The sequence below is a fragment of the Aotus nancymaae genome, unplaced genomic scaffold, assembly GCF_030222135.1.
Source record: "Aotus nancymaae isolate 86718 unplaced genomic scaffold, 86718_ANA_hifiasm-v0.15.2.pri h1tg000046l, whole genome shotgun sequence".
Lineage (NCBI taxonomy): Eukaryota > Metazoa > Chordata > Mammalia > Primates > Aotidae > Aotus > Aotus nancymaae.
This window is the reverse complement of record NW_026988460.1, coordinates 20,862,212-20,876,465: the sequence shown is the minus strand read 5'-3', so window position 1 is coordinate 20,876,465 and position 14,254 is coordinate 20,862,212. Positions and strand designations below refer to the sequence as shown.

The following is a 14,254-nucleotide window of genomic DNA, read 5'->3' as shown; positions in this document are numbered from 1 at the left end:
ATAGGCCTTTTCTTCCCACATTGTTGAGAGTCCAGGTTTATTTGTCACACCAGGTGGGTCTTGATCCCTTACCCCTGAGGCCACTGCAACAAGGCAGCAGGACGTGTCTTGAATGGGCCCCCAAAGTGTTAGAAACAAGTGCCCAGTGTTGCAAAGAAAACCAGCACATAGGCAGAAAATTCCCCAGCAAGGCAAATTTACTTCTGCAGAAGGATGCAGCTTGCACCTGTCACAATATCAAGAGCACACCAAGCGGGGTAGGGGAGGGGTTTCTATCCCTAATGCAGTTCCTAGCACTTCTGTGTCTTCTCCCCATTGGCTAGGGCTGGACCTCACAATCTAAGCTAACTCAATTAGCTAAGGTCTAAAATTTAATAGGGTCTATTAGGCAGGAAGGAAGAGGGACTGTCTGTTACTAGGTGGGAAGGCATATGTGGACTTGTCTGGGCATGGCAAAGGCGGTAAGGTTGTTTACAGAACAGGTAGCCAGGAAACAAGGAAGTACAAGGAAGTTGGCCTTAAGAAACAAAGAACAGGGAACTAAAGATTTTTCAAGAGGAATTTGTCATCTCTAACAATAGATAAGAGACATGATTGCATTCTTTTGAGTTTCTGATTAGCCTCTCCAAAAGAGGCAATTGGATATGCATTTATCTCGGTGAGCAGAGGGGTGACTGAATATAATGGGAGGCAGGTTTACCCTAAGCAGTTCCCAGGTTGACTTTTCCCTTTAACTTAGTGATTTGGGGGCCCCAAGATAGTTTCCTTTCATGGCCTCCTTTCTTCCTTCCAGTGGTGGCTGTGGACAATTCCACAGGGTTTGGACTTGATCACGGCAGAAGGTTAAGCTACAAGGTATTAGATGTGAGAATGGAGAAAAATACAGACTGGAGCTGTGGGTTTGGGTGTTGTCCTCATAGGAGGTGATGGCTAAGGGGTAGGGAAGTGAGAGGATGACACCACTGAGTCTGACAGCACAGAGTGACAGGAGCACAGGGCAGGACTTTGGGTCATCCAAGGAGAGAGTGATGCTATTGAAGAAGTCAGAGGTGGTGCCATCAGCAATCAGAGGATTGCTCTGATTGGCAGCTCAGAGCTGGAGGACATCAAAAAATGCCTCGAGGAAGGCTGTAAAAAAGAGACCTGGAAAAGCCTTCAGAGATTGTCTACCCTACCCTACACATTTGACACATGAGAAGACAGAGGTCAAGAGATTACTGAGAAAATAAATGGCAGAGTGTGGGCAAAAGCAGTGCTGCCCCAAATGGTGCTTTTCCAACAAAGACATTTAAAAGTTTCCCTCCATAAGGATCAAACACCTTGAGTTTTTTATTTTTATCTTAAAAAATTATATAAATTTCACCTTCTACTCAAGAACTTATCTAGCTTTGTCTTAATGTAAAAATAATTTGTTTTTGCTAAATTATTGAGAGAAAATTACACTATTTATTAGTTTCTCAGTTTTCTTTAAACTCATCACTTTTTGATGAATATGAAAATCTAAAAACTTGGCTGAGATCAGTGGCTTACACCTGTAATCCCAGTACTTTGGAAGGCCGAGGTGGGCAGATCATCTGAGGTCAGGAGTTCAAGACCAGCCTGACCAACATGATGAAACCCCTTCTCTACTAAAAATACAAAAATTAGCCAGGCGTGGTGGTGCAGTTCTGTAATCCCAGTTACTTGGGAGGCTGAGGCATAAGAATTGCTTGAACCTGGAAGGCAGAGGTTGCAGTGAGCTGAGATGGTACCACTGCGCTCTGGCCTGGGTGACAGAGTAAGACTCTGTCAAAAAAAAAAAAAAAAAAACACACACACACACAAAAAAAACAGCCAGATGTGGTGGCTCACACCTGTAATCCCAGAACTTTGGGAGTCTGAGGTGGGTGGATCACCTGAGGTCAGGAGTTCTAGACCACCCTGGCCAACATGGTGAAAACCAATCTCTATTTTAAGAAATTAAAAAAAAAATGTTGGGTGGGGTGGTTCCCTCCTGTAATCCCAGCACTTTGGGAGGCTGAGGCAGATGGATCATGAGGTCAGGCATTCAAGACCAGCCTAGCCAACAAAGTGAAATCCCATCTCTACTAAAAATACAATAAAGTAACAGGGCGTGTTGGTGGGCGCCTGTAATCCCAGCGACTTGGGAGGCTGAGGCAGGAGAATTGCTTGAACCTGGGAGGCGCAGGTTGCAGTGAGCTGAAATTGCACCACTGCACTCCAGCCTGGGCAACAGTGCAAGACTCCATCTCAAAAAAGAAAAAAAATAGCTGGATGTGGTGACACAATCCTATAATCCCAGCTACTTGGGAGGCTGAGGCAGGAGAATCACTTGAACCTGGAAGCTGGAGGTTGCAATGAGCTGAGATGGTGCCAGTGCACTCCAGCCTGGGTGACAGAGTGAGACTCCATCTCAAAAAAAGAAAAAAAAAAAAATCTAAAAACTCCTTCCAGAAGATTTAATACTTACTTTCACCCAATCACACCACTTGAGGATCACCAATAACAGAGTATATAGTCTGTTTTCAGTAGAGCCTTACTAGCAAAGGGTTTTTGTTTTTGTTTTTCACATACAAGATCTTGCTCTGTCCCCTAAGCTGGACTACAGTGATGTGATCAGAGTTCACTGCAGCCTCCCAAGTAGCTAGGATTACAGGCACCCACTGGGTGCCAGTAGTACTGGGCTACTTTTTTTTTTTAATTTCTTTTTTTTTTTTAAATTAAGAGACAGGGTTCCACTGTGTTACCCAGGCTGCAACTCCTGGCCTCAAGTGATCATTCCACCTTTAACTCTGGCCTCAATCAATCCTCCCACCTCAGACTCCCAAAATGCTGGGAATACAGGTGTGAGCTGTAATCCCATTTCCAGCCTACCAGCTTGTTACCTATTACTTGGCATGATTTATAGAATTTAAACAATTGTTTGTTTTTCAAATAGAAAAGTAAAATAACAAATATGCTTTTCCAAATAACATAATCCCCTTCCCACTTGGGAATTTTCCTCGAAGAAGATATGCTAGATTTATTTCATGTTTTATGTGCCTCTGCTATGTCCCCTTATAACCTCCTCCATATCAATTAGAGATGCTTTTAGCTGAAAGTAAGAACTCCCACAACAGTGATGTAAGAAAAAAAAGAAAGCAAAGCAAAACAAAATGCAGTTATTTCCTATAATAACAAGTCTGGGAGAAGAAGATTCCAGAGTTGGCTCAGCAGCTTAGTGATAGCAGGACCCTAGGTTGGCATTTTCTTGGCATTCCCGGCTGGTCCCAAGATGACTGTCATGGCCTCAAACATCACTTCCTCACATCTTGTCAGGAAGAAGAAGGCAATGAGCAACAACAATTTTTCTTGTTTTGCTCATTTGTCAGAGAGGAAGAACTTTTCTAAAAACTCTACCTCTGCCGTTTGACTTCCTCATCTGATTCCTTGGACATGATGGTATCTTGTGGTCACTCCTTTATCCACCACTGTAAAGAGGAACTAGATTGTCATATTCTGCTTAGACATATGAGGATGCAGCCCGCCTTCCCATAACATGTGCAGAATTAGATTTCCACAAACTCTTTATTTACCTTGCTTCTGCCCAACTCTTTCACTAGAATGCATGTTCCGTAAGGGCAAACATTTTTGTTGGTTTTGTTTACAGCTATATCCCCAACACCTAGAAGAGTGCCAGGAATTCAATAAATAGTTGTTGAATGAGCAAATGAATGCATGAATAAGGAAAAATGGGACATGGCTGTTGAGTAGGTAACCAGCAGTGTCTATCACTCCCAAAAGTATAGTACTCCAGTCTGATGAACATCATGCTACTAAGTGGCCACTGATCACCAAGTCTCTGACCTTACTTTTTCTGTCTTTTCTCCCAGGGAGTGAGCCATAACTGGTGGCTGCTCTGGTACCAATGATCTTCCCCAATTCCTCCTGCCTCTTAGAAGACAAGATGTGTGAGGGGAACAAGACCACCATGGCCAGCCCCCAGTTGATGCCCCTGGTGGTGGTCCTAAGCACCATCTCCTTGGTAACAGTGGGGCTCAACCTGCTGGTGCTGTGTGCTGTACGGAGCGAGCGGAAGCTGCACACCGTGGGGAACCTGTACATTGTCAGCCTCTCGGCGGCAGACCTGATCGTGGGTGCCGTCGTCATGCCTATGAACATCCTCTACCTGCTCATGTCCAGATGGTCGCTGGGCCGTCCTCTCTGCCTCTTTTGGCTTTCCATGGACTACGTGGCCAGCACAGCGTCCATTTTCAGTGTCTTCATCCTGTGCATTGACCGCTACCGCTCCGTCCAGCAGCCCCTCAGGTACCTGAAGTATCGCACCAAGACCCGAGCCTCGGCCACCATTCTGGGGGCCTGGTTTCTCTCCTTTCTGTGGGTTATTCCCATTCTAGGCTGGAATCACTTCATGCGGCAGACCTCAGTGCGCCGAGAGGACAAGTGTGAGACAGACTTCTATGATGTCACCTGGTTCAAGGTCATGACTGCCATCATCAACTTCTACCTGCCCACCTTGCTCATGCTCTGGTTCTATGCCAAGATCTACAAGGCTGTCCGGCAACACTGCCAGCACCGGGAGCTCATCAATGGCTCCCTTCCTTCCTTCTCAGAAATTAAGCTGAGGCCAGAGAACCCCAAGGGGAGTGTCAAGAAACCAGGGAAGGAGTCTCCCTGGGAAGTTCTGAAAAGGAAGCCAAAAGATGCTGGTGGTGGATCTGTCTTGAAGTCACCATCCCAAACCCCCGAGGAGATGAAATCCCCAGTTGTCTTCAGCCAAGAGGATGATGGAGAAGTGGACAAACTCCGCTGCCTCCCACTTGATATTGCGCAGATGCAGACTGCTGCAGAGGGGAGTAGCAGGGACTATGCAGCCAGCAACCAGAGCCATGGCCAGCTCAAGATGGAAGAGCAGGGCCTGAACACACATGGGGCCAGTGAGACGTCAGAGGATCAGATGTTAGGTGATAGCCAATCCTTCTCTCGAACAGACTCAGACACCACCACAGAGACAGCACCAGGCAAAGGCAAATTGAGGAGTGGGTCTAACACAGGCCTGGATTACATCAAGTTTACTTGGAAGAGACTCCGCTCACATTCGAGACAGTATGTGTCTGGGTTGCACATGAACCGTGAAAGGAAGGCTGCCAAACAGTTGGGTTTTATCATGGCAGCCTTCATCCTCTGCTGGATCCCTTACTTCATCTTCTTCATGGTCATTGCCTTCTGCAAGAACTGTTGCAATGAACATTTGCACATGTTCACCATATGGCTGGGCTATATCAACTCCACACTGAACCCCCTCATCTACCCCTTGTGCAATGAGAACTTCAAGAAGACTTTCAAGAGAATTCTGCACATTCGCTCCTAAGGGAGGCTCCAAGGGGATGCAACAAAGTAATCCTTATGATGTCCAACAAGGAAATAAGGACAAAGGCCTGTGTGTTGTCAGGCAGGCACCTGGGCTTCCTGGAACCCAAACCACAGTCTTGGGGGCTGGGTAGTTTGGAAAGATCTTAGGCACCATGGAAGAACAGCAAATGGCTGTGATCAGCAGACAGCTTGAACTTTGAGGAGGAAGCAGAATCTTTTCAAGAGAATTAGACCTGTTTCTTATAAGCGGGTTCAAAAAGAAAAAAAAAAAAAAAACATAAAAATAGAGAGAGAATTAGACCTGGATGGAGCTCTCCTGCTTCTCAGGAACTGTGGGAGCCTCAGACTCCCATTGTAATTCAAGCTTTCAGAGTCAAATGATTGAAAACTGGAGGAACACATGGCTAGGGTTCCATCAGAGAATTGAAAAGAACTCTTGAGCCTTCCTAGAATGGATCTGTATGACTGTGTAGAGACCTTATCCATGTGAATAGTTGCTGTCCCCTTCCAGGGGTCACTCTGAGAGGCATGACAGCTGTTCCACAGGGGCTGTCCTTTCTCAGAAAACTTCTATTCTGAGCCTCTTTTACAGCTTTCTCCAGAACCAGTGTCTGAACCACCCGGGATATTCTGCCTTATTATTTCTTAATCACACATGTTTAGAGTGGATAGAAAATTATGCAGCTTGCACACCCATTGTTTTTAACTCCAGATTTCCTTTGGCTATTAAAAAAGTGGTGGCAAAAGCCATCCTCAAAAGAAAAAAAAATGAAATATTTGTGAATGGTTGCACATTAAAAATTAAAAGAAGGAATGAGGAGAGAATGCCATATGTTTTGAGGGCTGTACTAGTTTTATCTTATTTAAGCCCTACAACACCCTACAGGAGGGTAGTTTTCTAACTCTAGTTTGCAGAGGAGCAAATTGAGGTGCAGCAAGGTGAGAGAGGTACCCAAGGTCACATAGCTAGTTATGTGAGAAAGTTAGAATAAAAATCCTCTGGGGTTCCAGCTTATTGTAGCATATTTCCTCCAAAATGTCTGGTCGTGGTGGCTTAAGCCTGTAATCCCAGCACTTTGGGAGGCCGAGGTGGGCAGATCATTTGACGCTAGGAGTTCGAGACCAGTCTGATCAACAGACAAGGCAAAACCTTGTCTCTACTAAAAATACAAAAATTAGCTGGGCATGATGGGGCATGCCCATCATGTCCCATTGGGAATCTGAGGCACGAGAATCGCTTGAACCCAGGAGATGGAGGTTGCAGTGAGCTGATATCACATCACTGTACTCCAGCCTGGGCAACAGAGTGAGACTCTGTCTCAATAAAATAAAATATTTTAACAATGTGCCCTCTTAAGTGTGCATACATATACACACACACTATTCCCAAGAGTGGTGGCAGCTCAAAACAATATGTTGAATAGAAGAACAGCTGACATGGAGTTCCTGTGCACCTACAGAAGGTGAGGCTTTGAAGGAACCAGGTACATTTATCTGTGAGTTCTGTTGTCAAAAAGTCATTGTAATTTTTTATAGCCATACCTGTAAAACAAAAACTAGCAAAGACATAGGAACATACAGTTTTACTTGGTGTTTATGTTGCAATCTGGTTGTGATTTACATTTTAAAACTTGATGCTAAACCATAATATGTATAGCAAATGGAGTGCCTGTACAAGCTGGTATTTTGTATTTTGTGTTCCCCTTTGCATGATCTGCTAAAATGAGATATTTTTACCTACCTAAAATATGATGCTTAAAACTAGACTGTATGTGATTTATTTATTTCTACCTTTCTGAGTGTCTTGGACTAAGATGTATTGAAATGTACTATCAAATGTTAACAAAGTTTGATGTGGGGTTTCTCTTCAGTTTCTGATCACATTTATAAATGTCTTTTCAAAAGGATTTACTTTTTATAAAAAGCTTCATTCTCACTCTGCTTTGCATCCCCAAAACTTCTTCTTGTTCAAAACTGGGGGACTTTAGGAGACTTTAATCCCAGTTTCAGAAGCTGCAGCTGTTCTGTTTCCAGGTCAGAAACCATTGTTCAGAAGATCTCCCTGTGAGAGAGTCGCTCCTCAGGGTCCTCAGGACCAAAGAACACTCACAAAGAGCACTCCACACAGACAAGTAGCTAAGTGTCTATCATTTATCTTGAACGTTCGAGGCAACTAGTGGAGAGAACTGATTGTGAGTTCTGCCTGTGGGTCAAAGAGACCTGGATTTGAGGCTGACAAGAATAAGAAATGGTCAATAAATATAAATTCTCAGAGTCTAAGGAACAAGGTCTACGCTTTATTGTATACAGTGTCTATAGTGCTTGCATAGTGTCTGGTATACAGAGGGCACTCCTATGCATTTTTAAAACACGCTGAGCACATACCATGTGCCAGGCTTTGTGTTTTCTCTAATGTTATGTAGTGTTATTGCTGCCATTTTCGAATGTTACCTTTACAACAACCTCATGAAGGAGATTTCCCTTTTTACAAATAGGCAAACTGAGGCCCAGAGAGGTTGAGGAACTGCTCAAAGTTCTGATTCTGGAATGTGCTTCCTTTCCACTGTCTCAATCTGCTCTTCCTACTCCTGTCTGAACAATAGAAATTAAGTTTTGACTGTATAAAAGACAACAGACCGTAATACAGAAATGTCATCCCCAGCCCACTAAGAAAGCCCCAGCCCTCAGTGGCTGATGGCTTGCAAAAAATCCAGATGAAGCCAGGCCTTCTGCCCTAAATACTAAAGTAAGACCTCCTAAGAGAAGGCTGTCATAGGGACCTTGATCGTTAAATAAGAACCTCGCCGACCTAGAAACTCCTTCAGGATTCTTTTTATGGGTTTAAGGCTGATTAACTTCAAGCCAGTTCTTCAATTGACCAACTGCCCAATTTACCAAACATTGGCTTCTTTGTAACTATTCACAAAGTTTACTGAAATTCATATCGGATGAGGTTTCTAATCACGTTTTCCTACAATGGTTGTGAAGTTGCAGTATATGATTTTGGATTTTTTCATGGCAGCACATTGAAGAATGTTCAATTTGTCTTTGCCTCCAGCTTGCTGCTACTGCAGGGAGAGACAGGAAAGGAGAAATAGAGGTAAAGAGACTGCGGGTGACAGAGGGGAAAAATAGGAGGAAATGGGGGTGGGGAGACAGGCATCAAAGAGGAGGGACTAAGGAGAAAAGGTGGGGGACAGTGAATGGGAGAGAGAGGACAAGGGATGTGCAGGAGACGAGGATACTGAAAGGCAGAAATGGGGAGTGATTGTGAGAGGAGTGATTGTACTTCTTAGTAGAGAGGAGCTGGGCATAGTGGCTTATACTGGTAATCTCAACTCTTTGGGAGGCTGAGGTGGGAGGATCACTTGAGCCCAGGAGTTGGAGGCTGCAGTGAGCTATGATCATACCACTGCACTCCAGCCTGGGCAACAGAGCAAGACCCTGTTTCTGAGAAAAAAAAAAGAGGCAGAGAGATGGAAATATGAGGAGGAGGCAACGGGAGAAACTGAGACATGGGGAGACAGAAGAGAAGCAGAGTAAGGGAGTGAAAAGAAAGTAAATTGAATGGCATAATATTAATACACTCTAGAAAAATCCACATTCAGGAACATATTCTTCATTAATGTACTCATAAGTTAAATATATTCAAAGGCAGAATAAACCACCCTCATATTTTGATAAATAGAAAATTCCTTAAAATGCTCCGCTGAAAACAAAATAAAAACCAATGAGAGCAAAAGAGAGTATCACATCAATCTTTAAAAGCTTGTGAAGCCCCTCCACTCAATAGAAATTGCTATAAACCTTATACATTGGTAATGTTAGCAAAGAGTTAGAAAATCTTTGAGCTTGCAAATTGTCCGTTTAATAAATTGGTCATTTGGCTACTTGGCTTGTGGACAAACTCTGACCTCTTTTGAAGATGGGCACTGCATGGACTTCCAGGAGTTGGATTTAATAGTCTTAACTCAGGATGAAAAAGATGCTAGGACACCCCTGGTTGTTTATGCACCCTAAGTGCCATAGAGAAACATGCTGTTCGCCAGGCATGGTGGCTCATGCCTGTAATCCCAACACTTTAGGAGGCTGACATGGGCAGATGGCTGGAGTCCAGGAGTTTGAGACAAGCCTGGGCACCATGGTAAAACCCTATCGCTACTAAAAATACAAAAATTAGCCAGGCGTGGTGGCACACACCTGCAGTCCCAGCTACTTGGGGGGCTGAGGCAGGAGGATCACTTGAGCCCAGAAAGTTGAGGCTGCAGTTAGTCGAGATTAGGCCACTGCACTCCAGCCTGGGTGATAAGGTGAGACTCTCTCTCAAAATAAAATAAAAATGGAACAATGCTGTTAAAGATCCTATTTGCCAATATCTATCATTCTACAGTTTGTTGGGCTTTCAAAGCCTAGCTTGACTTGACGTATCATGCTTATTGTGGAGAGCATGTACTCTCCTCAACTGAGATGCAAGACAAATGATGAGGGTGGATTGACCTGAATCACTGTAGCCTTGAATAAGTGTCACAGAGCCTCGTGACCCTGCTGTGTCTGAGAACATTCTTTGCCTTTTTAAGTCTCCTGGCTCTGCATCTTTCTTAATGCTCCATGTTCTTGGAGCTCCAGTGGTCTGCCTACCCCATCCCAGGCAGCAGAGGCAGGTCTTCTTCTCTGAGCCTCATCCTGTCTCCCTGCTAACAAGGAAGCTTCATTTGTGGTCTAAGCAATCATTAGCTCTGGTCTCCACATCTATGTTGGATTCCCAGACCCTATCTGTTAATTAACAAATATTTTTCCAGAACTTCTTAGGCCTTTAGGAGACAATGCCTGGTCCGAGACAGAAATACATGATTTCAACCCTGTGAAGCTACTTCAGGTTTGCAAATGACAGAAATCAACTTTTTTGAATGGTTACTAGAATATCTTAGTCTGTTTTGTGCTTCTATAACAGAATACCACAGAATGGGTAATTTATAAAGAACAGAAATTTATTGGCTCACAGTTCTGGAGACTAGAAAGTCTAATATCAAGGCACTGGCGTCTAGTGAGGACCTTCCTGATGCTTCATGACATGGTGGAATAGCAAAGAGAGGGCAAGAGAGAGCAAAAGGGAGCAATCCCACTCCTGTAATAAAGAATCACTCCCATGATAACAGCATTAGTGCATGCATGAGGCTGGAGACCCAAGACTTAAACACCTCTTAAAGATCCCACCTCCCAATATGATCGCAATGGCAATTACATTTTAACATGAGTTTTGGAGGGGCAGTCGTTCAAGCCACATAGCATGGCATGCTTTGTGGAATCTAGTGATGTTTTGGATGACTCTGTCTTGAGGAGGGCTTCAGCCAAGTCAGCCACAGGAATCTCAAGCTAAGAATTCAAGGAAATGCCTTCTCCAGAATATTGCCAATGACCTACATAAACTAATCCTATTCCCACTCTATGAACATCAGTTCAAAACCCCCAAACTCAGGGTAAACAATTATCCTGTGTCCACTTCACTCTGGAGGAGGTGGAGGCTGGGGTGGCACAGGTGGTACAAACATAGCTGGAGAATCAGCAGTTCCCAGAGAAGCAGGGATTACTGTGACAGAGGCTCTAAAAGGCGTTTATTATAAAATCACAAAACCCAGCAGTGGAGTCAAACTTATAAAGAACTAACTTTAACTTAGGCTCCAATGTGCTCAATAGAGTAAACCTGGAGGTGGTGAGTATGAGGCATACCCCTTGCCTAGCATATAATCAAGAAATAACTGGCCATGCATGGTGGCCCATGCCTGTAACCCCACATGTAGGGAGGTGTAGGGAGGTGTAGGGAGGCAAATCACTTGAGGCCAGGAGTTCAAGACCAGCCTGGGCAACATGGAGAAACCCCCATCTGTACTAAAAAGACAAACATTAGCCAGGTGTGGTGGTGGGCTCCTGTAATCTCAGGTACTCGGATGGTTGAGGCATGAGAATCACTTGAACTCAGGAGGCAGAGGTTGCAGTGAGCCAAGATCGCACCACTGCGCTCCAGAGCCTGGGTGACAGAGTGACACTGTAGAAAGAGAGAGAGAGGAAGGAAGGAAGGAAGGGAGGGAGGGAATATAGATATACTCAGTCAAACAATCCATAACATTGCTCTGCCTATGGAGTAGCTATTCTTTTTAATTCCTTTTCTTTCTTAATAAACTTGCTTTCATTTTTCTCTATGGACTTGCCTGGAATTCTTTCTTGTGAGAGATCCAAGAACCTTCTCTAGGGGTCTGTATCGGGGCCCCTTTCTGGTAACGACTATAGAGATTTGTTTTGCTGATTTTAGAACTTTCTATCAGTAGAATTATTTAATATGTACTCCTTTTTCCATCAACATTTTGTCTAAGTTTCACCCACACTTCAAATGGGTTGTGAAGACTGAGAAAGGCTTACACAAGCACAGCCAGGGTCAGAGCATTGCAGGGATGGAGATATAAAGGAGCAGAATGTGCTTGACTAGAAGTAGTTTAGTGTGACTTCAGTGTGCAGTTTCAGAGGGCAGCAGCAGGAGAGGAAACTGATACAGTCAAAAGAGTCGGCAATGTTGAATTTTACTTGAGCCCTTAGCTCTTGGAAAACAGTAATGTTACTGGAAAGGGGTACTGGCTGGGCACAGTGGCTCATGCCTATAATCCCAGCACTTTGGGAGGCCAAGAGAGGCAGATCACTTGAGATCAGGAGTTTGAGACCAACCTGGCCAACACAGTGAAAACCCATCTCTACTAAAAATACAGAAATTAGCTGGGTGTAGTGGCACACATCTGTAATCCCAGCTACTCGGGAGGCTGAGGCATGAGAATCACTTGAGACGGAGGTTGCAGTGAGTTGAGATTGTGCTACTGCACTCCAGCCTGGGCAATGACAGAGTGAGATTCTGTCTAAAAAAAATAATAATAATAATAAATAAAAAGAAAAAAAGAAAAAGAAAAGAAAAGAAGAGGGTCCTGATCCAGACCCCAAGAGAGAGTTCTTGGACCTCAGGCAAGAAAGAATTCCGGGAGAGTCTGTAAAGAGAAAGAAAGTTTATTAAGAAAGCAAAAGAGGCCCAGCACAGTGGCTCACACCTGTAACCCCAGCACTTTGGGAGGCTGAGGTGAGAGGATCACGAGGTCAGGAGTTCGAGACCAATCTGACCAACATGGTGAAACCCCATCTCTACTTAAAATACAAAAATTAGCCAGGTGTGGTGGCACACACCTGTAATGCCAGCTACTCAGGCTGAGGCAAGAGAATCACTTGAACCCAGAAGGCGGAGGTTGCAGTGAGATGAGATCATGCCAATGTCCAGCCTGAGCAACAGAGTGAGACTCCGTCTCGGAAAACAGAAAGAAAGCAAAGGAGGTTGGGCACAGTGGCTCACGCCTGTAATACCAGCACTTTGGGAGGCTGAGGTGGACTGACCACCCAAGGTCAGGAGTTCAAGACCAACCTGGCCAACATGGTGAAACCCTGTTTGTACTAAAAAATACAAAAATTAGGCGGGTGTCGTAGTGCATGCCTGTAATCCCAGCTTCTAGGGAGGCTGAGGCAGGAGAAATCCTTGAACCGGGAGGCTTATTTTTCTTTGAGGCACCGAGATCTATTTCCAACAGAAGGTTGCAGTGAGCCAAGATAGCGCCACTGCACTCCAGCCTGGGGAACAATGAGACTCCATCTAAAAAAAAAAAAAAAAAAAGAAAGAAAAGAATTGCTACTCCATAGGCAGAGTGGAGGCACGGGCTGGTCAATTGATTATGTTAATAGTTACTTCTTGATCATATGCTGAACAAGGGGTGTATTATTCATGAGTTTCCAGGAAAGGGGTGGGCAATTCCTGGGACTGAGGGTTCCTCCCCTTTTTAGACCATATAAGGCAACTTCCTGACATTGCCCTGGCATCTGTAAACTGTCATGGCAATGGTGGGAGTGTCCTTTAGCATGCTTATCCATTATAATTAGCATATAATGAGCATCGAGCATCACCAGAGGTCACTCTCGTTGCCATCTTGGTTTTGGTGGGTTTTGCCTGGCTTCTTCAGCACAACCTGTTTTATCAGCAAGGTCTTTGTGACCTGTGTCATGTCCTGACCTACAGCTTTATCAGGTGACTAAGAATGCCCAACCTCGGCTGGGCATGGTGGCTCTTGCCTGTAATCCCAGCACTTTAGGAGACTGAGGCAGGCGGATCACGAGGTCAGGCGTTTGAGATCAGCCTGATCAACATGGTGAAACCCCATCTCTACTAAAAATACAAAAAATTAGCCGGGCTTGATGGTACATGCCTGCAATCCCAGCTACTCAGGAGGCTGAGGCAGGAGAATCGCTTGAACCCAGAAGGCGGGGGTTGCTGTGATTGTGCTGAGATTGTGCCATTGCACTCCAGCCTGGGCAACAAGAGTAAAACTCCATTTCAAAAAAAAAGGCCCAACCTTCTGGGAATGCAGCCCAATAGGTCTCAGACTTACTTTACCCAGCCCCTATTCAAGATGGAGTCACTCTGGTTAGAATGCCTCTTATAGTAATGGTTAAGAAATCCTTTTTGGCTGGGCATGGTGGCTCACGCCTGTAATCCCAGCACTTTGGGAGGCTGAGGCAGGTGAACCACCTGAGGTCAGGAGTTTGAGACCAGCCTGGCTAACATGGTGAAACCCCATTTCTACTAAAAATACAAAAAATTAGCCGGCTTGGTGGTGCATTCCTGTAGTCCCAGCTACTCAAGAGGCTGAGGCAGGAGAATCCTTGAACCCAGGAGGCAGAGGTTGCAGTGAGCTGAGATCACACCATTGCACTCCAGCCTGGGCAGTAAAAGCGAAACTCCATCTCAAAAAAAAAAAAAAAAAAAGAAAAGAAAAAAAAGATGGGCAAGGTGGCTCAAACTTGT

General features: G+C 44.6%; 1 protein-coding gene across 4 annotated transcripts in view; it reads left to right on the top strand.

Moving 5' to 3' along the window:
* Positions 1 to 7,314, top strand: part of HRH1 (histamine receptor H1) — a 115,815-nt gene extending 108,501 nt beyond the window's left edge. For all 4 annotated transcript variants that reach the window (XM_064361981.1, XM_064361982.1, XM_064361984.1 and 1 more), the window contains exon 2: positions 3,873 to 7,314. In XM_064361981.1, coding sequence (XP_064218051.1) covers positions 3,908 to 5,371 — 1,464 coding nt within the window. In that variant the 5' untranslated portion in view covers positions 3,873 to 3,907 and the 3' untranslated portion in view covers positions 5,372 to 7,314. The remainder of the gene's footprint in view (positions 1 to 3,872) is intronic.
* Positions 7,315 to 14,254: the final 6,940 nt, after the last annotated feature.